Here is a 22,768-nt window from a genome sequence, read left to right as displayed (position 1 = left end):
TCATACATTTTCTTATCTTGAAAAGCACAAAGAGAATTTCATATTTCTCTTTTGTGTGTCTTGCAGATGTTGTCTTGCTGAATTGTTTACAGAGGGTCATGCTCTGTTTGATCTGACTCAACTGTTGGCTTACCGAGTGGGAGACTACCATCCCACCAAGGTGCTGGACAAGATTGATGATCCACGAGTGAAGGTAAAACTCCTCACCAGTTATGCCCCTCTTTCCCTAGTCTCTCTCTCTCTCTCTCTCTCTCTCTCTCTCTCTCTCTCTCTCTCTCTCTCTCTCTCTCTCTCTCTCTCTCTCTCTCTCTCTCTCTCTCTCTCTCTCTCTCTCTCTCTCTCTCTCTCTCTCTCTCTCTCTCTCTCTCTCTCTCTCTCTCTCTCTCTCTCTCTCTCTCTCTCTCTCTCTCTCTCTCTCTCTCTCTCTCTCTCTCTCTCTGTGTGTGTGTGTGTGTGTGTGTGTTTAGTATCTAGAGCAGTCTCTTTGTGTTACCTCATTGGAAGACCTTTAGGTCTACAGATCCAGTCAGTCCATCCATGTCTCTCTTTCTTGAGTAAAAGCTCATGATCATATAGTAGTACATGATGATCTTTTAAATCCAAGTTTACATTTTATAGTAAACTAGTCCTTTCTAGGAATTTCATCCGCCTGTCCTTCAAAATTCTTTCACAACTTTTGTAATGACATATTTTAGTGATATTTGTACACAATTCAGTGGCTTCTCTGCTTCTGCATATGAATTGGCAAAATGTCTCTCAGAAGGAGTTCATTGCTCATAGAGACCAGTCTATGTATTAAATTGTGACATTACACCCCATCCCTTTGCTCAAGGAGGACAGCAGTTGTCCCTATCATGAAAAAAAATCCTTAGTGACCAATGTGGGGTTTGAACTTATGTCTGTTAAATGGCAGACGAGGATGCTTTCCACTGAACTATGGGGCAGTGTGTGTGTGTGTGTGTGTGTGTGAAGTTCTTCCTGTTGACAAAAAATAGTGTATGCCTCACCATGAAATGTGGTAAACTGATGAGATATTGTTACAACCAGAAATTCCTGCCCTGCAGACGAGGATGCCTTTCACTGAACTATGGGGCAATGTGTTTGTGTGTGTAATAATAATAATAATAATAATAATAATAATAATAATAATAATAATAATAAACAGTTTATTGTTTAGGCAATTAACAAACTGAAAATGTACAAAGGGGGTGGGGAAATACTTAAACTTTATCCTAAAGCTAAGTCTAATCTAGAAGGGAAATACTATTGATTGATGGCTCGCACCATGGTGGGAATCGCGCTGAGTCTGTACCGGTCCGTGCGCGGCGCCTTTAGGGGCGTTACCTTGTTGTGGTGTCTGGTGGCACGGACGGGGTGAGGCGCATCAGGCGGCAGCATGTGTCTGAGACATGGATGATGCAGCAGTCCCCTTGCAAACTTTTCCAGAGCCTCTCAGTGCCTGGTGGATAGTCTGGACAGACTCAGAGTAGTCAGGGCTTCATCACAGGTGGTGTAGGCAGGGCCAAGGATGACCCTGCATGCCCTTTTCTGCACATTCTCCAGCTGTAGCTGTTGAGTGTGTGTGAGGGAGGAGGACCACGCTGGGGAAGCATACATGAGTTTGGGGAGGATAAAAGTGAGGTACACCCCCCTTAACTTGTCTGTCGGCGTCCCCAGCGACCTGAGTCTGTGCAGCATGTACAGCCTGTATGTAGCGGATCTTACAGTGCTGGTGACATGCTGTTTCCAGGTCAGCTGGTCGTCCACTGTGACTCCGAGAAGCTTGGCACATTGGACCAACTGGAGGGGGTGAGGGCCCACTGTGAGCTGGGGAGGGGGCACTGGTACAGAGGAGGTACAGAAATGCATCACCACAGTTTTGCTGTGGTTGATGGTCATCCTGCTCTCCTCCGTCCACGTCTGCAGTCGCTCCAGAGTTGCTTGCAGTGGCGAGTAGTCCGGGTTCTTGTTGGAAACTGGGACACCCACGGTGCAGTCGTCCACATAGTTCCAGCGATGGGGGTGTCAGTAAGGGCGTCGTTGATGATGTGTGTGTGTGTGTGTGTGTGTGTGTGTGTGTGGGTGTGTGTGTGTGCGTGCATGTGTGCGTGTCAAATTCTTCCTGTTGACAAAAATAGTGTATGCCTCACCATGGGATGTGGTAAACTGATGAGATATTGTTACAACCAGAAATTCCTGCCCCTCCTGCCTCAAACTAGGCTAGCTTTCCCAAGTCACCACCTATGTGACTTGGTGTGGGATTTCATATGGGTTACAAGGTCCTATTTTTTGACTCTTGCATCCTTTACATAGACAGTCAACTCTAGGTTACATGAATGAGGTTGTCAGCCTGTTTCACCCAGCTGCAGGCAAGGGAATATTATAACAACAACTGCCAAACCACTCCAACAGCTGGGAAGAATCATTAACCATTTTCTAGGGAGGAACAATCACAACAAGGGACACACACTTAAGAGGTTGAGGTATAACACCTTATTGGAAAATCGCCTTCGAATAGCAAATCCAACCTGCTGTCCAATGAAGTATTACATCCTCCAGCCGAGTAGTGTCATTTCTGGATGGCAGGCCTCGAGAGGGCCTGAGAAGGGAGTAAAGTTTCACTACACAGCTATGCACGTAACATCCTCTGCGGCCGAACACCCTACAGGAGGCTTGACCAGCATTTAACAAAACACTGTGTACACAGACAAACTGCCCACAAAAGAAACAGGAGGGTCCCTGACCGCTCACTGTCACCGGGTACTGGACTCATGAGATGAGGAGTCACGTGGTAATGTACACAGAGTGTTTTGCAAAGAAAGGCACTCACAAGCAGGTTGATGGAGAGATTTAATACTATGCATATTAAAAGCAGGGGTGTAGTGCTGTAAGTTACTTAAATACCCCTTAAAGCAACTGGCCCTTCTAGCTGTATCCCGCCCAGTCTCCTCTGAACACACTGCTTACCACAATATGTCTGTCTCTCGTAAGATGTGGATTATGGCTGACTTGGAAGTGTGGGAAGGTGAAGTAAAATGCTCTCCCACTCTGCTACAATGGATGGGGAGGTTGTACAAGAGATGGGGGTGGGCTGGTGACATTCACACACACACACACACCTGCTGCCTCACATTACACTACTAGTGGGCACAATAAAACAGTTACTTTTTTAAAATCCTTGTGACTGAACAAAGGGGCCTGGATGAATACTGATTATGCTTTCATCAAGGGCAACTCTTCTGGTATAAACTCTCTCTCTCTCTCTCTCTCTCTCTCTCTCTCTCTCTCTCTCTCTCTCTCTCTCTCTCTCTCTCTCTCTCTCTCTCTCTCTCTCTCTCTCTCTCTCTCTCTCTCTCTCTCTCTCTCCCTCCCTCCCTCCCTCCCTCCATCCCTCTCCCTCTCCCTCCCTCCCTCCCTCCCTCCCTCCCTCCCTCCCTCCCTCCCTCCCTCCCTCCCTCTCTCTCTCTCTCTCTCTCTCTCTCTCTCTCTCTCTCTCTCTCTCTCTCTCTCTCTCTCTCTCTCTCTCTCTCTCTCTCTCTCTCTCTCTCTCTCTCTCTCCCTCCCTCCCTCCCTCCCTCCCTCCCTCCCTCCCTCCCCCCTTCCTTCCCCCCCCTCTCTCTCTCTCTCTCTCTCTCTCTCTCTCTCTCTCTCTCTCTCTCTCTCTCTCTCTCTCTCTCTCTCTCTCTCTCTCTCTCTCTCTCTCTCTCTCTCTCTCTCTCTCTCTCTCTCTCTCTCTCTCTCTCTCTCTCTCTCTCTCTTCTCATCCTTCCTTCTTCATTCTTACTTCTCACTTCTTACTCTCCTGCTACTTATGCCCTACATTACATTAACTAATCAGTAACATGAAAATATTTATTCCTGTATTTGCTTTCTGAACAGGCCATGGTTGAACACATGATACAGAGAGATCCCAGCACCAGGCAAAGCATAAATCAGTATCTGGATCAGGAACGAGGACTTGCATTTCCTGAGCACTTCTACTCCTTTTTGTGGCCTTTCCTGAAGCAGTTTGCAGTAACACCCATTATGCCACATGATGACAAGATAAAACAGTAAGATATTTTGAGTGTATTTATCATTGGTTGTGATGGGTCTTTGCTTATTTGTATTCAGCAATATATTTTTATACCTTTATGATAGAAGATGAAAAAAAGTAAAAAGAATGTAAGTTCTTAAACTCAAGTCTTTGGAAACTTTTGGTTAGAAGGGGGGAAAGAGGTTAGGGAGAGAACATAGCAGAAGAGGCAAGCTGTAGAGCCTCATATCACAATATGAAAAGGAAGTGCAGGAGCTTAGATGTGACAAGAGAATAAAGAAATATATTTTTTTAGAACTAATTTTCATCAAGAAATGTGGACTTGAAATTAAGTAGAGTAAAGAATTTAATCAGTTGTAGTAAGCTGAAAAAGGATGTGAAATGTTGGTTGGCTAGGTGATTTAGAACACTGAGGGGAATTGTGCATATAGAATGAAGGAATAAAGGTAGCCAGAAAATAGCTCCTCACCTGTATGGAGAGAAGATAGAATAATAGAATATGAGAAAAGATATTTGAAAGTAAACATATTGAAATATGAAAATGAGTTCCATGCATCAAGGAACTATTCTCTAGCAGTCCCTCCAGTAAAGATGATTTTCTCAGATTGCTAGAAATTATTCCTCTTATGTATTCATACTTTGTTGTATGCTGTGCTATTTGTTACCAGCTTTTTATATCTTTCTTGACATGCTTAGTTATTTATTAAAGGACTTTGAATATCTACTGTATCTATTTTCAGAATCAAGAATAGCTTAGGTGACATACTTGTAGCTCTGGGAGCAGAAGATAAAGATTTTATCAATGAAGAGGCTACAGATGAAGAGAAAAAAGATAAAGAAAAACCAGACAGGAAATGTGAAGCACTTATTATTATATCATCTCTGATCAGTTCATCTCTAAGGTAAGATGAGTTGGCTGAGGATGAAATCATATTGAGGCCTGACCTGATACAGAGAGGTATTGCCCAACTTAAGGAGGCAGGTGAGCTTCAGCTAGTACATTCTGGCAGGTAGTGATCAGTGACTCTACTTCTTAGAATGTAGTGATCTGACAGTCAAGATCAACTGAATTCCAATGAGCCATGGTAATTATTATGGTTTCATTGTAAAAGAGTCCTTGAGTATCATTAATATGGATTTTGGTCCCCAGCTGCTTCTCTGTTTGTCAATCTTTTAGATAACTTCAGGCCATTATAAGAATGGCATCACCCCACCCATGTTGTGCCCAGTATACTGCAAGTGCTTCATGCAATACCATTGGCTGTTGTTTACTTCTTAATATCCTGTACTGGTGTCATAAACTTGCAGAAACATGCACTATCATTGTCATTTCAGTAGAGGCAGTTTCAAGACTTAATGAAGTAATATATGGAAAAAAAATGGACATATGTCAATATCACCATAAGTACCCAAACAAACATGCATAGTTACAGTATTATTAATATTGATTGAAAGATTTTTTATCTAGGTTCTTGAATCCAGGAGGTTTTGAGTACTGATATAATCTGTAATTTGTGACACATTATTACAAAAGCAGTATAAATGAATATATATATATATATATATATATATATATATATATATATATATATATATATATATATATATATATATATATATATTTATATATATATATATATATATATATATATATATATATATATATATATATATATATATATATATATATATATATATATATATATATATATATATATATATATATATATATATATATATATATATATATATATATATATTGATAGATATATATATTGATAGATATATTAATAGATAAATATCTAGATAGATGGATATATACATTATATTATTGTATTATACCAGAATGTTTGTTGATGTATTTTCCATGTATAGTATAGGTTCTCTGTTGTCTTTAACACACCCCATTGTGATTAGTTTGCATATTTGAAGTCCACATAAATCTAAAATCCAGAACACCTCTGGTTTTGAGCATTGCTGATGAAAAGATTCTCAGGCTGTGTTACTGGTGGTATGATACTAAAAGTACAAACAATATTCCCAGAACAGCAAATGTGAAACTCAAGCATGTTCTGCAGTAAATTTTAGCTGATGTCTTTCATAGGGAGTAAGATTACAGATGACTACAATATTTTTTTATTTTACAGGGCCTTGCACTTCACATCTTCAAAGTTGGATGCACTAGAATTGCTTGGAAAATTATCAGAATATGTACCAGATGAAATAATTTTGGATCGAATTTTGCCATATATAGTAAGTAGAAAATTATCTTTATACACCAAGTGCTTTTTCATAAAAACAATAAAATTTAAAAATTCTAATCATTATGCAGAAATTGTAATAAAGAATAGTTGAAATAATACAAAAATTAGTTTTCTCTTATATGGTCTTGTATGGAAGTTAGGTCCTTTATTGTGAGTGAAAAGTATTGGAAGCATAATGAATCTAATTTCTTTTTTTTTCCCTAGTTCCACCTCTTGCATGATGATGAACCTCGAGTGCGGGTATATTCTATCCACACACTCACTCACTGCCTCACCCTCGTGTCTAGTGTGCCAAGATCTGATGCAAATATTTTTCCAGAGTACATCCTCCCAAGCCTTGCTGATGTGAGTGCACATTTTCCCTTTATATTTTACTGATGAAGTATACATTTTGCTTTAAATTTTACTTTTTTTCTTTTTTTTTATTCTTATGCTTATTATTATCTATACATTTTGTTTTTTAAGTGGATCAGAATTGCATTTGTTTCTGCAATCTTCTTTCTGCTCATTGCATTACTTTTCACTGAAATATGAAGGACATTATGGAATTTTGGTTTGGATTCTGATATGAGTCTAGAATCATCAAGATTTAAGTCTGTTGTTAACTTAGGTCTGTTATTTCTTTCTCAAACTTCCTCTGCTGAGTTGGCTGTGACATAAAGATACCTAGCTTTATCATCACCATAAACTAAATATGTTTTCTGGTTCTCCAGAGAGTTTCCACACTCTTTATTTGAGGGAAAGTTCTTACACTCCTCTTTATAAAAGATATATTTTTGAGTTGTGTTCTCATATTCTTCTGAACAAAAAGGAAGTTTTCACCATTTGAGGGTTGTATTTAATTTTATATTGCACTTTTCAAATTGTCTTTTGTCATATAACAGTATGGTGGAGATTGCAACTTGTCATTATAAAATGTACAGACTCAAAATATTTTGCATTTCTTTGTCAGTATGAATTTGTACCATACATAATCATCATCATCATCATCATGATTCATGATGTATTTCTACCATCTGGGCAATCCTACTTGTAATAAGTTATGACATAAATAGCCAAGGATGACATATCTGTGTTGACAACTTTAATTTTTGTCTTATCACAACTATATTTGACAAATGATAAGCTTCTTGGGTATGCACATTATAGCTATAAATTCTTCTGGTTTTGTTGTCTTGGGGAGGATCATTATCATGTGGGAGCTGGCTGGCTGTAGCAGCAACACCATCTCCTTATCTCTTGACCTGACCTGAAATCTGCTTGCAAGATGATCATTCTTGAAAAGATCAGCATTTATTTTATGTAAATATTATGTTTTTTTATTTGCATAGATTGAATGTGATCCTTGAAGTGTACCACTATCCACAGAGTGGTACACTCCCATTCCTGCACTACATCCTCAGTCATGATCTCTTTGAATAAATTTCAAGTGACCTTTAACATAATTCCTTCCCACACCTTTCTGGCTTTTATTAATTAATTCATTCATTAATTGTGATCTGGAAGTGCTGCCATGGGTATTGTGTTCTTACAAATAAAGTTTTCTTTTATTGAATTTGAGATTTTTGGTAACAGTTTAATTAACAAAGAAATGTAAGATGAATAATGTTCATTTTATTGTAATAATAAATTGTTTGGTTAACCCTCTATCAGATTATACAAGATGAGGCCATCATTGTGCGGCAAGCTTATGCAGAAAATATTGCTACTATAGCTGAAACAGCACTAAGGTTAGTATGTGCTTATTATCTTTCTTTTCTTTCATAGTGGGATGTGCTAAAAAAAGTTTTCTCTCTACATACAGAGGAGTTAAAGTGAGGGAGGCATTTTAACTAGGGCATTTGCTAGATAAGGGAACATACTGTAGCACATAGAAACATTGGAAAGGAATTGAAAGTTCTAAAATTTTATGAGTATAACAAACTCTGTTTATGGAGGGACAAGAGTTCCACAAGATAAAGTTAATGTTGCTGTGAAAGAGCAAAGGTCGTGTTTTTTAGGGAATGGAGCATAACATTTAGGAGGGGAGCATAGAGAGAAGTGATTCTTGTGGAACTTACTATTAAGGGCATATGATAGAGAAAATAGAAGTGATGTTCTATTATGATTAAATTAATGAAAAGTGAAAGTAGGACATTGCACACTGAATGGTGAAGGAAAGGTGGTAATCGTTAGTGTAGATATAAAGAAAGATAGATATTAAGTGCTATAAAATTATATGCAGTACGATTAGTTTTCCTAAACATAAACAAACCCTTGCCTTGTGCTGCCTGCGTGTGTTGGGCTGTTGGCTGTAATCTCCTATATATCATGTTTCTTTTGATTAGATACACTGGCATTCTTGAATTTTTTTCTCAGTATATGCAAGCTGGAGAGATTCATCTTACCCCAAATTTGCTTTCCTTTACCACTTAGCTTGAGGTTCCATGCCTTGAAGACCTTTATTTAGTTCCTCCTTCTGCTTTAAGAAAAACTGAGGTATATTCACACAGTCTCCTGCTTTATCCATTCATATACAATGCCAGCAGAGGTTTATAGTTGTAATACATTAAATTTTGTTTACACACTTTTCAACAGGAATATGTTTCAGCACATTTTCTCAAAACATACAGTAAAATCCCTCTTATCCGGCATCAACGGGACTGCCGACATGCCGGATACTTGAATATTGTCGGATACTTGAATAGAAGTGAAATTATGTCCACAATCACCACCCTACACTCATGCATCTTACCATAACAAAGATCAGCTGATCTTAATCAGCAGCTGATCTGATCAGCTGCTTAAGTGTAAGCACAACACGCTTCCTCTTTTCTACAACTTTAGGCATGATGAAGGCGTCAGGCGATAAACAGTACACACGTGGGACTGAGTCACTGAGTAAACACAGTGCAGTGGGCCGCGGGTGGCGCGAAGCAGTGCACTCTGGTGGCGAGGGGACAAAGTATGCCTCGCATGGGAATTTTAATCGATTTTATGAGTACGCATTGATTTTTTATTGATTTTAAGGCTCGGGGAAAAATGTGCCGGATACTTGAAGCTGCCGGATACTTGAATGCCGGATGAGGGGGATTTTACTGTATTCCTATTTTACTTTGTTTAACTTCCCGAAAAGTTGTAATATAAGATAGTTGTTTATTTACAATGGTATTTTGTGTAAAATTTTAAGGTCACTGTTTTTGTATTTGGCATATAGAACAACCCTCCTTTTTTTTTTTTTTTCTTTTATAGGATGATTCATTTGATTTCTTTTCCTATTGATTTTCTTAAAATGGACAACAACTTAAGAGCCAACCACCAGTGATCATTGCTCTCCCTTTAATTCCACCAGTTATGTTTACACTGCTTGGTGCATTTCCAGATGCATCTTATATGCCAAAATGTATGGTAGGCTAATCTCTGATTTGATAAATATATTTTTTTTATTATAATTGAAGGTATATAGACATGCATGATCTGCATAAAAGTGTGTTGATCTGAATTTTGTTTTATGTAATACATGTGACATTTATGTATGCAGATATGATGAGATTAGAGGTATATTGCAGAATGCTAGAACATTTGATTCTGTAACATGTAGGGGGAAAAGATGGAGGGTTAGATAAGAACATATTGGCTTAAATGAAAAGTTATTTGAAAATGTAAAGGAATTTTTAGAATTCAGATGATGGTTTTTTTTTTTTTGCAATGGAAAACCATAAGGTTGCAAGAGAATTGAAAAATTTGTCATAAAAAAAATAAGCTCATGGTAAGTTTTCACATACATATGCATCCTAAGGCAGATGGTTATTGTCAATTTGGAAAATATGAATTGTAAGTTACTTTTCTTTTCTTTTAGATTTTTGGAGTACAGTCAGTTACAAGGAATGATGACATCATATAGCTATGAAACAGAGTTGGCAACTCTACAAGAGGTCATCCAGCAAAAGGTAGCTACAATGTTCTCAGATCCATCAAATGTAGTGAAGCGGACTCTCATGGAAAAGACTGTCACAAAACTGTGTGTATTCTTTGGCAAGCAGAAAGGCAAGTTGTGTTCTTCACTGTTTCACAACTTATCATTGCAACTATTCTTGTGAGTTCTGCAGCACTCAAGATCTTTAGTACCATGCTAAAAACCCAAAATGTAACATGGAATTATAGGAGAGGAGGAGGAGGAGGAGGAGGAGGAGGAGGAGGTGTATATCCCAAAATGATTTGCACATTAACAGATTTGTGAATTATATTCTTTCCTAATCGTATGTTATGTCTCTGTATTTGTTTCTTTATTTCTCATACTTGCTGAAAACAATAAGTATAACCTGTAGGAAATGTATCATGCTTGAATATTCTTAGTTTTCAGTTGTTTACCTTTGTGTATTTATACATTATTATCTTTCCAGCTAATGATGTGCTTCTGTCTCATATGATAACCTTCTTAAATGACAAACATGATCGTCATCTGCGACTGTCATTTTTCACCAGCATTGTTGGAGTAGCAGCATACATAGGCTGTCACTGTGCTGATATTCTTAAGCCTTTATTATTGCAGGTTTGTTGATTTCTTTTCCTATTGATTTTCTTAAAATGGACAACTTAAGAGCCAACCACCAGTGATCATTGCTCTCCCTTTAATTCCTCCCAGTCATGTTTACACTGCTTGGTGCATTTCCCGATGTGATGGCCATTATTTGGTTTGTTTTCAAAATTATGTACACTATTTAAAGTAATTGCATTAAGTTATTTTTTGTGCTTTTTGTGTAAAATTTTATTCTTAATGGTGATATTAGTCATCATAAATTCAATAGAATACAGTTAAAGCTTAGACCTCAATGATCTCAGGAGAGGAATATCAAGTCACCTCTGGAGCTAAATTGGCTTGTGTGTATCACACTTTTACTGATTAATTTTTGGGAAATGGCAAGTGAACAGACTTTTTTTTATTTATTTATTTATTTATTTTTCTGTGTGTGTGTGTGTGTGTGTGTGTGTGTGTGTGTGTGTGTGTGTGTGTGTGTGTGTATTCTTGTGGCAATTACTTTCACATGTAAAGAAAAAAAGGGAAGAGAAGATAACTTGTGCTGTTTACTGTAACTAGTCGATGAATGCATCTGCACCAATATCCCCTTTATTCATTATTTCATTTTGCATGCAATATTTTTCAGGGACTGAGTGATGCTGAAGAATCTGTGGTTGTAGCAGCTATTGAGGCCATGACATCATTGACAGAGTTGGGTCTTTTCCCCACCCACCTGCAGTGTGATCTCCTCACTCACACATCTCCCCTTCTTATACACCCCAACCTTTGGATACGCCAGGTACTCAATACACAGCTTTACGTTAATAGTGATGAAGAACAGGAATATTATTAGTTGATGTATATTGTAGAAGTTCTTGTCTCGTCATTGCAATAACTTTGTGCAACTTATAGAACTTAATTCTCTCTCTCTCTCTCTCTCTCTCTCTCTCTCTCTCTCTCTCTCTCTCTCTCTCTCTCTCTCTCTCTCTCTCTCTCTCTCTCTCTCTCTCTCTCTCTCTCTCTCTCTCTCTCTCTCTCTAAGAACAAATTACATTTGAGGATTAACTGTGTTCTTTGAGTTTCAGACAATGAGAAAATCATTATACAAATATGTATATTATACTTTTTTTTATTTATTTTTTTATATGTAGGAGGGACACTGGCCAAGGGCAACAAAAATACTAAATACTTGTTCCTTAGTTGAGAAGACAGTCTTCAGTGTACTTGTTCTGTCGCTTTCAGTTGCCATTTACAATACTATGGGAATATAATGTCAGTACATTATGGTTCCAATATGGCTGTGTTTGTCCTGCCAAAGGGGAAAAAAATACAGGTTACTTTTCTTAAACATAGGATGTCATCTGTGAAAAATTAGGAATTCAAAAACTCATTCTACATTTAAAAACCAGTTAGTATGAAGTATTGTAATGTAGGTCTTAAAGATTTTTCATAGTTTTTTTTTTGTGATTATTTCAGTCTGTGGTTGGCCTGGTGAGTGTCATAGCTGGCTTGCTACCCTTGGTCAATGTTCAGACTGCCATTGTTGCCAGAGTTCAACCATTCCTGGTGAAGCCTCTCCTGCAGCTAAACAGAGAAGTATGTTCGTTGTGTAATTCATTAACTTACAAGCCAGTTTTGATTGATAATTTAGAAGTTCCTGTAGCCATATTAGTAGCTGAAATTATTATTATTTCTTTATTTTTGTGGATAACACAGAATTATATATGGAAATAAAAGTAAATGTGAAGATCTTGAATTTGTTCTTGATGCAGATTTAAATGAAGATGAAAAATGAGATAGGAGATTGACAGAAAACCTCATATAAGTACATTTTTGTGGAAGGAGGTAAAGAAGACACCAAAGGAAAAAGAAAGGTGTGAGAACTGGGTGTTGGGATGTCGACTGTTTCTCTTGGAAGGAGATGAATAGAGGATTTTTAAAGATTACAGAATTAGAAGGGAATTAGAAACAGGACATTGTTGCAGTTGGAATGAAGGAGGAAGTGGTTGTGTTTGCAGAATTAGGTTAATCTTTGATTCCAAAAGATGAAATGGAGGAGATAGTAAATTCAAAGAAAACAAGGCAAGCTGCAGGTTTGGATGTATGTATGATTGAGTGTTTGGAGAGCAGCTGTGCATCTTTTGTTGAGTGATTGCTTATATTGCTAAATGTATGTTTCTTGATCTTGGACTAATGCATGTATGCTTCATTAGTAAGGATGATATAAATGTGTTAGTTTTAGGGATGTAAGTCTTTCGAGTGTTGTGGGTAAGGTGTCTGCTAAAGTGTTGATCAAGAGCATTAGAGAGGGTACAGTGGAAGTGATTCATGAGGAGCAGTGTGGCATTCCTCTTACATAAGTTTTTTGGAGGAAAAGTTGGAGAGACTCATGAGCTGTTCAGACACAAAGGAAGATAAGGATATTAAATGAAATGATGAAAATTATTTCTTGGGAATTTCCTGAAGAGAATGTGGCATTAGGAATGAGATATATAGGGGCTACATTTGGTTATCACTGTATTCATGCTCCTAAATCTTTTATATTTTTCCTTCATTGTTCATGTACAAGGTTTTGGTTAGAGAGTTTGTGACTTATTTGGTTTTATATACTTTAATTTCTTGAAAGGTAAAAGGGGGGGATTAATTAAATGCACGTTTGGTTTGTTTCAGGTTTGTATATTGTCGTGCTTGCGTCCTCCTATCTCACGAGAGGTGTTTGATGCCCTGGTGAAGAGTGCTGATGTTGGACAGGCTCTCTCACTCCTTCAGGATGCTCAGCAGCAGAAGATTCCTTTAGCCACATTGCCCTCAAGCCTCTCACATATTGATCATCCCACCAGAAATGTAAATACAAATTTTTTTGTAGCTTTGGTTCCTACTCCCTACAATTTTTTATTATATCATGTTTAAGGTGATATAATCTATCTATATATAGTGTGATCTCTTGAAGGATGCTGTGGAATGCTGTAGTCTATTAATAGAACCACAAATTAAATGGATGTGAGGGAATTTTGTATTGCTACTTATAACACTTTTAAAAATTTAATACCAATGACATCTTTACACAGCTGTTGAGACGCTTGGTTGGAGGTGGACTGACTGAAGAGAATATTGAGCAGCTGATCAAGATGCAAGATCATCTAACTCGACTCCAGCGACAGAAAAAAGCAACAGAAGCCATCCGTAGCAGCTCGCAACAGCAGCAGCAACAACTTGGCTTGGTTAGCTTTCAGGATTATCTAACACTCTCAATAATTGGCTAATATGTATTTCAGTTTTCATTATAGTGTGGGGCTATTGATCTTAGTGGCTTAAATGAAATGTGAAGGAGCTTGAATCTATTAACTGGACATTTTTTTGCAGGTACTAAATGATATTGAAATGTTTACCACAGTGGTTTGTGTAAATTTTCCAGATCAGTATCAGTGAAAAGCTGATACCTACACACCATTATCACCTTTTGCCCGAAGATGGTAGAATTGATGGCTCAACTCTACATTTGTAAGTTACCTTGTAGCACTTTCTTCTAGATGACACTAATTAGTTTACTTTTAAAAGTAACTGAGTATGTATATTGTGCCTTATAGTTTTGCTGTTTACATTTTTAAAGTACACATATGGTAGTTTATTAGGAAAGGCTTAAGTAAAATAATATTAAAAGGATTGTTGTAAGAAGTGAATTTCAAGATAGGAAGTAGAGCTTTTTTAATGTTGCTGATTCCATTTGGCTGTTTTTCTGATCCTGGAATACAGGTTGATGTTTGAAGTAGTGTAGTAGATATGCCTATCAAGCTTGGGCATATGTAACACAAGAGCTGTTGATAAGTAATTTTGGTAATGCATTTTTAGGATGATATTTTTGTCTTGCAGTTCATTTTGTTTTGCTTTTTTGTTTTGTTTTTATAATAATTGTAATTCCTAAACAGTTTTGTTATGTTAGGACAGTTTTGGAAGCAAGAAGGGGTTGTGGTGTTTGTATAATCCAATCCTTTAAGTAACTAGAAGAGATTTTATCTCCATTTTATTGCTAATAATTTTGAAAAAAAAAAAAGAATAAACTTAAACAATAACAACTGGAAATGCTTGTTTGGCAAAGGCCATCAGTGAAAGAGAAATGCTTTGATGAGACTAAATGTATCTTTGTTGTTTGGGTGGTGTAGTTTTCAAGGAACCTATCAGGAATCTCTGTGTAACATGTGGTGAATTGTGTCATACATCTCCCTATTGTCCTTCACCTAACATCTGAGTCATTTTAACTACACCTGAAGGTTTCATGATTATACATGAAGTTTTGCATTAACCAGGATTTCTTGTTTAAATAATGCATACATCAGCAATAAGCTCTAAGCAGATATTGTGTTATTATAAAACCCAAGTAGATTTCATTTCATCTTTACCACCATAAATATCTTTATTCACACACATATACTATACGTATTGTATCTGATGGATTACATTGAACATTCTCATTACTAAGGTCACACAAAGGGTTAATCCAGTCTCCCAGTCTGGCAATGAATGAAGAGTGGCAGGCCATGTTTGGCACCACAGAGGACTGTGGCTCCCCTGGCAGAGCAGCAGAGAACAGGTAGCTGGAACTCATGTAAATCAAATAATTTCTGGTGACAAATTTACGGAAACTTTTATGTTTTTCTGAACTTTCCCATTTCCAATTTATTTATTTATTTATTGTTTTTTTTTTCAGATCTATATCTCCTGTGGACTCTGAGACAGGACACAGTGCACCAGCCACTGTTCTAAGCTCAAAATCGTCATCTGAAGGGGATAAGAAGGGAAAGATAAGTAAGTGGCAGTGAGCATGGCAATGAATGTTTATGGCTGTAAATAGAAATATACATAGGAAAATCCATGTATTTCATCTTAAGGAGTTATAAGCATTTCTTTGTTAATCAGTGTTTCAGATAAGCTGTGTTCTAGGAAAGATTAGTAAAATCTCTATTTATCCAGAGATAGTCCTGTTATCCATTTTTTTTTTTTTTTTACGTAGAAAGGACACTGGCCAAGGGCAACAAAAATCCAATGAAAAAAATGCCCACTGAAATGCCAGTCCCATAAAAGGGTCAAAGCAGTGGTCAAAAATTGATAAATAAGTGTCTTGAAACCTCTCTCTTGAAGGAATTCAAGTCATAGGAAGGTGGAAATACAGAAGCAGGCAGGGAGTTCCAGAGTTTACCAGAGAAAGGGATGAATGATTGAGAGTACTGGTTAACTTTTGTGTTAGAGAGGTGGACAGAATAGGGGTGAGAGAAAGAAGAAAGTCTTGTGCAGCGAGGCCGCGGGAGGAGGGGAGGCATGCAGTTAGCAAGATCAGAAGAGCAGTTAGCATGAAAATAGCGGTAGAAGACAGCTAGAGATGCAACATTGCAGCGGTGAGAGAGAGGCTGAAGACAGTCAGTTAGAGGAGAGGAGTTGATGAGACGAAAGGCTTTTGATTCCATCCTGTCTAGAAGAGCAGTATGAGTGGAACCCCCCCAGACATGTGAAGCATACTCCATACATGGACAGATAAGGCCCTTGTACAGAGTTAGCAGCTGGGGGGGTGAGAAAAACTGGCGGAGACGTCTCAGAACGCCTAACTTCATAGAAGTTGCTGTAATTTCTAGCATTTCTAGCTGTGTAGTAAGATGTTATGCTGGAGGCACTTATAACATTTCTATGATGTAGGGATGTGGCAACTCCAATACTCACCATGAGATGCACTGTGGAACTGCATCACATGACACAATCAGCATCAGGGAGGTGGGTCTTGATGGGCATGGTTGGCAGCCTTCCTAGGGGAAGGTTATCCTCAAAATCAAGCCTACTCCCTTAAAATATGTGCATCTGAGAGAGAAAATCTTTGATCCAAATACATGAAAGTATCCAACCTGTAAGGGAAAATAAAGATGTTAAACTAAAGGATAATGATGACGACTAATAGCAGCAATAAAGATGTTAAACTAAAGGATAATTATGACAACTGATAGCAACAATAAAGATGTTCAACTAAAGGATAATGATGATGATGACTAATAGTACCAATAAAGACGTTAAACTAAAGGATAATGATGACAACTAGTAGCAGCAAGACTTACAAGGGATTTAATAGACATGTGATAGACTGAAAGGCATCTTGATATAGTACTCTTCATCTTGCTGTTTATATTAGTGAGTTCTGAAGATGACTACGTGTGATAATTTAGAATGTTGCAGAAGTATGAAAACATGATAACTGATAATAAATGGAACCAGCCATGTAATAAGACAGTAGCACAGCCTGTGCCTTATAGCAATATTGGTGAATAGACGTGCTGTAATACTTATAGGGATCTACTATGTAGAGATATTACCAGGTCTCCAGCTGATTCTCATCCCTCCATCTCATTTTTAAGTCTTATCTGAGCTTTATACATCTTTCAGTGTAGACTTACTTATATTTGGGATAATCATGTTTAGTATGTTTTAACATTGAAATGTAAAGTGTAACCTTCATATTAAAAGTTGTTTTGGTGCTTGAGGAACTTTTAAAAGTAAAGACAAGGAAATGTTTATAATGGCTCTTTAGATGGATCAGTTTCATCTGGTAGTGCTTACGAGTATTTTAAGAAATTCTTTTCCTTCTCTTTCCCCAGAATGTGTATCTAGTTGTAAAAAGGAGCTGGAAAGTCTGGTAGCCATAAAGTGTGAGGAGCATCTTGAGTGTGTCAGGAAAAGGAGGGCTCTGGACACCCTGGCTTGGGACACAAGGTTGCCACCCCCTGACTGGCGACCAAGGGGGCACCTAATGGCACATCTCCATGAACACCATGGCTCTGTCAACCGGTGAGCTTCTACACCATGTCTGTGAGAAAATGCATTGCTAAAATATTAACCTTAATATTGCTAACAGGAACAGTGTTAATAATAGTAATGTTAATGCTGTTATTTGGGTATTTGATAATTTTGTTGTACTTAATGATGATCTTATTTGGATGAGAAGTTTATTTTTCACATAAATGTAAAACTGGCCAAAGGCTATCCCACACACACACACAAACACACACACACACACACACACACACACACACACACACACAAAGAATAAGTAAATTGAGTAAAAAGATAAAAAGTTCACATAAGTACTAGTACTGTATGTGGAATCAAGATCAAGGGTGAAAACATTGGCAGGAATATCAAGGGACTTTGACATAAGAGTGAGAGTACACCAGGGATCAGCTCTTAGTCCACTACTCCTTATCACAGTAATGGAGGAGGCAACTAAACTGGCAAGAGGAGATGGCCCATGGGAGCTACTCTATGCCAATGATTTGGTACTGACAGCAGAATCAAGGGAAGACGTGACTGACATGTTTAATGGGTGGAAGGAGGGGATGGAGCAGAGGGGACTGAAAATATACATGGAAAAGACAAAACTAATGGTGACTGGAAATGAAACTAGAGAAAGAATTCTGTCAGGAAAATGGCCATGTGGATGTTGTGGAAAAGGAGTGGGAGCAAACTCAGTGTTGTGTACTAGGTGTAATAAATGGTGTCACCAATGATGCTCAGGTCTGAGGAATCTCAGAGGGGCGCAGAACTTTGTATGCCCGAGATGTGTGCAGGAGGAGGAGGGTGGTGGTGGCAATGGTAATGATGAGGATGTTGGGTTGGGGGTGAATGGAGGTGTGTTGGAGGAGGTACAACAGTTCTGCTACTTGGGAGGTATGTTGGACTGTGAAGTGGGTGTAGAGAGAGCAGTAAGGGCAAGAGTAGCAGCTGCATGGGGAAGATGGTGAGAAATTACCAGTTTATTGGTGAACCGCAGCATAAAACTGAGGCTCAGGGGAAGGGTATACGGAGCTTGTGTCAGATCTGCTCTTCTTTATGGAGCAGAAACATGGGCACTGACAAACAGACTGACAGATATTCTATGTAGCTGTGACCACAGGATGCTGAGATACACATGGCAGGAGTGAGGTGGCAAGACGAGAGGTCTAGCATGGAGGTGGTGGAGATGTGTGGAATTGAAGACCTTTCTGTTGAGCTGAGGAAGAGAAGATTGAGATGGTTTGGACACGTGAGAAGGGTGGAGGGAGAGGTTTTGAGCGAGGTGTAGGAGGTGAAGGTTGGAGGCCAACAGCCGGTGGGAAGGCCAAAGAAAAAGTGGAGGAAGTGTGTGATGGAGGATATGCATTTGTTGGGAATAGAAGAACATATGGCACAAGATCGCCAGTTATGGAAAGCAGTCATCACCCGTCCAACCCCACCCTAATGGGAAAATGCAGACATTAAACGAAAATGATGATGATGATGATGATGATGTCATAAGTGCTAGTACTTAAAAAGTATATGTTAAAGGAATTTTGTAAAGGAAAGCTTTGTCTAATTCCAGAGATGTCTTGGTACTGTCTCTTGACCTACTGAAAGATTTCAAGTCATATGAAAGTGGAAAAAGAGAAAAAGCAGTTTCTAGAATTTACCTCTAAAAACGGTGAATGAGAAGTACAGGTTTACTCCTTCATTAATATGGTAGAAAGAATGAGGGTGAGAAAGTATTACATAGTGAAGCAATGTGTGGGAAGAAGAATGCAGTCTTGTTGCATAGTACTGTGTTACACCATTCTCTCCACCTTATTTATGTAAGAGTAAGACAGTTATTTTCTTTCACCACATTTAATGATAAATTTTGGAAGATCTGCCCTTTTCTCTTATTGCACTTTTTCTTCTCTCACTTGATTTCCTTCCAGAACAACTTACAGAACATTCCACTCAGCTTGTGATCAATCTCTTTCTCTGCTTTCTCTTATCCACTTTCCTCATCAAAGACTTGTACTCCACTATTCTTATTTTAACCATGCCTTTCTCTTATAGAAAATAATGAAGTTGTATCCACAGGCTTGTGCCCATTGGTGACTCATCAATTTATGCCAGCTGCTCCAGTGATGGAACCGTCAAAGTGTGGGACTGCTACCGGATTGAGAGAAAGTTTTCAATCAACAGGTCTGTAGTGTATTGTCTACTGTGCTAGCATTACAATTTGTAACAAATGCTGAATTTACTATTATTGTCATCACTATTCCATTCATTTTATTAAGTTCAGTTTAGGGAATATAATTGATCATCATAATAATACTCATAATACTCCAACCTCTGGTTACACTCAGTCACTTAATGATAGTTTGCCAAGATATTCAGTTTGGATAACTTGCTTTTTATCTAAAGTTTGTTTAACTCTTCCCAGAATCTTATTTCTTGTTTTTGTTATTTAGTTGCTGTATGTGCTGTCTACTTTACACTTGAAATGATTTGACATGCTTAATGAATACAGTTCACCTGTCATCATCACTCAGGTACATTTAGTTCCAAATCTCATCAATAGCACAGTAATTTGGTCATCTCTTCTATGACTTGTGATTATCGTTAATAACCTAAGTTTCATTCTTATGAACCATCTCACTTTTCATACATAGTGTATCATTTGCTTATGGTAAAGTCCTTTCTTTGTTGATTAACAAATTTATCATTGAATTTCTCAAGAACCATTCTCTGTTGGACATCAGAAATATACAACCTTCCTATATGGCTTCTATCTGACACTGTCCACACCGCCCTACTAATTGTGCTTTCACTCATACTATTCTCATAATATCATTCACCTTTTCTGCTCTCAAGTGCACCATCACCTCTTAAGAGGATCTCATTCAAACTTAAAACATCCACTCTGTCCCTTAGATACCTTTCAGCAGTTATTCTTCTCTTTTTTTTACATACTAACCATTTGCATTGAGGTATGAGTATACAGTCTTAACATCTTTGACTTTTGTTGCATACAGCCTTTTTGTTCCAACTCTGATAAGACATTGACTGATGAGTAGTTCATCACAGTGGTAGTCAGGGAGTGGAATCCTAGTTAATGAAGCTACAAAAGCTAAAAATTAATATGTAACTGATATTTAGTGAGAACCCAGTTAATGTTTAGATAGGATGAAACATTGTTTGTGGTTTAGTTTTTTTTATGATCCAACTGAGTAGCAGTTCTTTGGCTCTCATAACCTCACACTTTGGATAAGCCTAATTGGTCACTTATTACTACTGATAATCAATTTTACAAGAACTATATATGATGGGGATCATAATTTGATCATGGAGTCAGAGAAAAGATTAAGAACTGGTGAACCACCACTGTACATAGATGGGCTTTTAGTACAGTAGGAGTGAGATCCTTTGCTAAATGAAGAAAACAAAGTCAAAATAAGATCAAGAACAATGTATTGGGAACAGCTGTATGTTAATAATTTAATATTTTTTTACTTCAGTTTTTTGTGGTATTCTTTATATTACAAAAGACTCACATTCATACTATTTAGGTCATCATTCTCTTTGTTACATTTTAGATCCAAATTTACATACAGTCGTCAAGGAGGATCCATATTAGCCATCACTCCTTGCATCACAACACAGAGTATTGCTTCTGCTTCAACTAATGGATCTATACATGTTGTAAGGTAAGTTAGTTTTCTTACATTTAGTTTAGAGATCATACTTACACACCAGCTTCCTCATAATTTTGATGATAATATATGTCATCTTACTGAACTCAGAGCTAAGATAAATGGCTTTGTAAGGTATAAATATTAATTGACTAATACATAATTCAAACCAGTACACCAGTTAGATACATGCTGTCATTTACTTTCTCACAGCATTTGGTCTATGTTTGATGTTTTTCAACACCAGTAATTCTTAGTGGTTCTTTGATATCTTTTTTGGTTTGGGTTAAGGTGTAATCTTTGCTCTGTTAATTTTTTGATTGAAGGAGGTAATATTTGGTAATTCTGAGAGCAGCAATGAAAGTAACTTAATGAGGCTCAATTGAATTTGTACTATTGAAAAAAGTGAAAGTAAAGCATTACTAGAAAGTAACACACACTTCTTCAACATGACTTGTTGCCTTGTCCATGAAAATGTATTACTACCTTCTTATGTGGAACTTGGTAGGTTATTTGATTAGGTTAGGTTAGTGTCAGCATAGGTTAATGTCAATATAGATACTCCCCAACTTACAAGTAGGGTCTTTTCCAAAAAAACTGTTCATAAATTAATTTGTTCATAAATCCGTCATTTGTACTACAGTATGTAGTATGTATTGCAATGTCTGTTTTGGTTACAAATAGCTCTAGATTTAAATGTACCAATAAAAATGATATTTTTCTGTCTTTTAATGTGCTTTAAACAAGCTTCAAGTACATGAAATTAAGTTTTTAATAATAACTTGTAAAGGGGACACAGTTGGTGTACATGGACTGGGTTTCTGTGGTGAGGTGAAACAAATTACTGAGTGGAAATGGAAGAGATGGTGGGTAATGTTGGAATATCAGAAACTGGAGACAATGGTGTAGCAACGATATGAGAGGATGGGTTGTCATCACTGCTCTTGTGCTTAACACCTGACTTGTTTAAATGACTAAAAGGACAAAAAAAGTGGTGCACAGTATACATTCCAAAAAGCCTGCATGCTATTTATGAACTTGGATAGCTTTGTGCATATATATTTAATGTTGAGAAATCAAATGTTCCTAAATAAGTGACTGCCTGTATGTCCATTGAATTACCCAAGACTCTCAGGAATTTTGTCCTTATTGAAGTGGGGCCTAAATCAGTTCTTTACTGTGGTTTGTTTGCTACCACTCAAGGAAACAAACAGTATATGCTTTCTAACTTTCAAGTTATATAGTTTTATAATTAATTTTGGTACTAGAGAACTGGACTATTTCACATTGAGACAAATCCCCAACTTCCAACCTAATTTGCTTTACAATGTCTGTGCCCTAGGCTGCAGCTTGATAGTGTGGGCATTGACCTGTCTCTGTTTTTGCACTTTGACATGTAACACCAGTGGTATTTCTGTTGTCTTTCCTTGGGTATGGATTTATTGGTGTGTTGATTTTTTAATGCACTGCAGGTAACTTTATATTTTGCATAACTTTATAT

The 22,768-nt window shown here is 37.5% G+C and overlaps 1 protein-coding gene across 5 annotated transcripts in view; it reads left to right on the top strand.

Annotated features, from left to right (window-relative positions):
* The window catches only part of LOC135110913 (phosphoinositide 3-kinase regulatory subunit 4-like), a 67,498-nt gene that overhangs the window by 23,730 nt on the left and 21,000 nt on the right, over positions 1-22,768 (top strand). For all 5 annotated transcript variants that reach the window (XM_064023576.1, XM_064023574.1, XM_064023573.1 and 2 more), the window contains exons 7-24: positions 67-193; positions 3,880-4,052; positions 4,777-4,938; positions 6,184-6,289; positions 6,505-6,645; positions 7,954-8,030; positions 10,139-10,326; positions 10,683-10,831; positions 11,445-11,597; positions 12,275-12,394; positions 13,469-13,642; positions 13,867-14,019; positions 14,214-14,299; positions 15,276-15,386; positions 15,504-15,601; positions 17,431-17,620; positions 19,673-19,777; positions 21,172-21,282. In XM_064023576.1, coding sequence (XP_063879646.1) covers positions 67-193; positions 3,880-4,052; positions 4,777-4,938; positions 6,184-6,289; positions 6,505-6,645; positions 7,954-8,030; positions 10,139-10,326; positions 10,683-10,831; positions 11,445-11,597; positions 12,275-12,394; positions 13,469-13,642; positions 13,867-14,019; positions 14,214-14,299; positions 15,276-15,386; positions 15,504-15,601; positions 17,431-17,620; positions 19,673-19,777; positions 21,172-21,282 — 2,424 coding nt within the window. The remainder of the gene's footprint in view (positions 1-66; positions 194-3,879; positions 4,053-4,776; positions 4,939-6,183; positions 6,290-6,504; positions 6,646-7,953; positions 8,031-10,138; positions 10,327-10,682; positions 10,832-11,444; positions 11,598-12,274; positions 12,395-13,468; positions 13,643-13,866; positions 14,020-14,213; positions 14,300-15,275; positions 15,387-15,503; positions 15,602-17,430; positions 17,621-19,672; positions 19,778-21,171; positions 21,283-22,768) is intronic.

The sequence above is a fragment of the Scylla paramamosain genome, chromosome 21 (genome assembly GCF_035594125.1).
Source record: "Scylla paramamosain isolate STU-SP2022 chromosome 21, ASM3559412v1, whole genome shotgun sequence".
Classification (NCBI taxonomy): Eukaryota; Metazoa; Arthropoda; class Malacostraca; order Decapoda; family Portunidae; genus Scylla; species Scylla paramamosain.
This window is presented reverse-complemented; position numbering and strand designations above follow the sequence as displayed.